This window comes from Portunus trituberculatus, chromosome 25, assembly GCF_017591435.1.
Source record: "Portunus trituberculatus isolate SZX2019 chromosome 25, ASM1759143v1, whole genome shotgun sequence".
Taxonomy (NCBI): Eukaryota; Metazoa; Arthropoda; class Malacostraca; order Decapoda; family Portunidae; genus Portunus; species Portunus trituberculatus.
Window position 1 is genome coordinate 16674441 of NC_059279.1, and position 2500 is coordinate 16676940.

The window sequence follows — 2500 nt, forward strand, 5'->3', positions numbered from 1 at the left end:
CGGTGGGCGGGAGTGACAGGTGACGTCTGCCGCCCTGGCTCCTGCACCTGCCGCAGTGCCCGCCCCGCAGAGCTCAGCCGCCTGTACGAAGTCCGCGCACGCCCACGCTGCAGGAGGAAAAGGAGAACGATAAGTAATGATAAGTTAACTAAATATCAACCCATAATGCTAAATTGTTGTTTATAAAGTGTTGAGATGCAACAATAGAGATGAGAGAGAGAGAGAGAGAGAGAGAGAGAGAGAGAGAGAGAGAGAGAGAGAGAGAGAGAGAGAGAGAGAGAGAGAGAGAGAGAGAGAGAGAGAGAGAGAGAAAGAGAGAAAGAGAAAAAGAGAACAAGAAAAAAAGAGATGAAGAGAAAGAAAAGAGAAAGAGGGAAAGAAAAGAGAGATACAAACAGATACACACACAGACCCCAAAAAACACAGAAACAAACGAACAGAAACATCACAACAAAACACACACACACACACACACACACACACACACACACACACACACACACACACACACACACAGCTGGACCACCACGCCTTCACCCATCCATCTTGGCGGCAAATGGTTGAAGAACAGACAAGCGAGAAACTTTCACATATTTCCCCTCCTTTCCCTCCCTCTTTCCCTCCACAAGCTCGCCGCACTCCCTACCTCCCTGGAGGCTTGTTCGGGCCGATGGGTGGGTGGGTGGGAGTGGGGAAGGAATTAGATCGTGAGGGAAGAAGGGAGGAAGGGAAGGAGAGAGAGAGAGAGAGAGAGAGAGAGAGAGAGAGAGAGAGAGAGAGAGAGAGAGAGAGAGAGAGAGAGAGAGAGAGAGAGAGAGAGAGAGAGAGAGAGAGAGAGAGAGAGAGAGAGAGAGAGAGAGAGAGAGAGAGAGAGAGAGAGAGAGAGAGAGAGAAGAGAGAGAGCTAGAGAGAGAGAGGTACAAAGGACATGTCTAGCTGTGGGATGCTGAGTGAAGGATGGTGAAGGACGTTAGGGGAAGGATGCTGATGCTGTGAGAAGGATAACATAACACTACGAATAAGGATAAGGATGAGGATAAGGAAGAAACATACCGCAGGATGCCAAATTAAGGATACATATGACCTCAAGGAAATAAAGCTGCGTGTTTAAGCTGAGAGAGAAAGGCGAGGGAAGGATACCGTAGGATGCTGGGATAAGGGCAAGAGTGAGTTAAAGGACCCAGAAGGAGTGAAGGAAGTGTGTTTAGCTGTAAGGATATGGAAAAGAGAGGAAGTTACCGTAGGAGCCGCAAGTGTAAAGCTCTGTGTTTGGAGGGAAGGATAGAAAAGGATACCGTAGGATGTGAAGATAAGGACAAGGATGAGGTGAAGGAGCGAAATTAAGCTATAAGTCAAGCTAATACTGGGAAAGGACAGGAAAGGATACCGTAGGATGCTGGGATAAGGACAAGGGTGAGCTGAAGGATCTGAAGGAGTGAAGGAAGTGTGTTTAGCTGAAAAGATATGAAAAAGGAGAAGTTACTGAAGGAGATGAAACTGTGAAATAAAGCTGTGTGTTTAGCTAAGCGGGAAAGGATAGGAAAGGATACGTAGGATGACCTGAAGGAGTAAGTCAAGCTAATACTGGGAAAGGACAGGAAAGGATGCGTAGGATGCGAGAACAAGGATAAGCGTGACCTGAAGGAGTTATCTGAAGGACAAAAAAAAAATAAATAAATAAATAGCTAAATAAAATGAAATGAAAAATTGAAAAATATAAAAAAATAACGAAAGAAAGCTGTGTTTAACTAATAGAGAAAGGACAGGAAAGGATACCGTAGGACGCCAAGAGTGACCTGTAGGAGTAATCTGAAGGACAAACTGAAGGAGATGGGGAAAGCCAGGTGCTGAGTCAAAGAAATGGACGAAAAAAAAAAAAGCTGTGTGTTTAACTAATAGAGAAAGGACAGGAAAGGATACCGTAGGACGCCAAGAATGACCTGTAGGAGTTCTCTGAAGGACGAACTGAAGGAGGTGGGGAAAGCCAAGTGGTGAAGGTTAAAGAAATGCCCTCCAGTCCTGTCTGCCTTCCCCGGCGGCACGAGGCGATAGTGTGTGATTCATGCCCCACGCCCACGCCCCGCCCCAGGGAAGGAGAAAGCACGGGTACAGAGCGGGGCGAGGCAGGATGAGGCACACTTTTCAGCCTCTCAGCCTTACGCCCTTCAGAAAGTCGAGGTTTAAAAAATGAAGGAGGAGGAGGAGGAGGAGGAGGAGGAGGAGGAGGACGAAAATTAAGAGGAGGAACGATGTCGAGAAGGAACAAAACGAAGAAGAAGAAGAAGAAGAAGAAGAAGAAGAAGAAAAAGAAAAAAAGAAAGACGAAGACAAACAAAAAAAAAAGTAGAATAAGACCATGAAGTTTCAAAGGACAAAAAGCATAGCAGAGGACGAGAGAAGGAGACAGGAAGGTTAGCACAAGGTTACAAGTCTTAATTAGAGGTTCACTGAAGACGAAAGGGGAAATACAGGTAAGAGAAAGTGGATGTTGAACTGTCAG

General features: G+C 46.1%; 1 protein-coding gene across 1 annotated transcript in view; it reads right to left on the reverse strand.

Annotated features, from left to right (window-relative positions):
* The window catches only part of LOC123508698 (all trans-polyprenyl-diphosphate synthase PDSS1-like), a 65128-nt gene that overhangs the window by 20822 nt on the left and 41806 nt on the right, over positions 1-2500 (reverse strand). Inside the window, exon 2 of the mRNA XM_045262566.1 lies at positions 1-107. This exon is cut by the window's left edge and continues 52 nt beyond it. Coding sequence (XP_045118501.1) covers positions 1-107 — 107 coding nt within the window. The remainder of the gene's footprint in view (positions 108-2500) is intronic.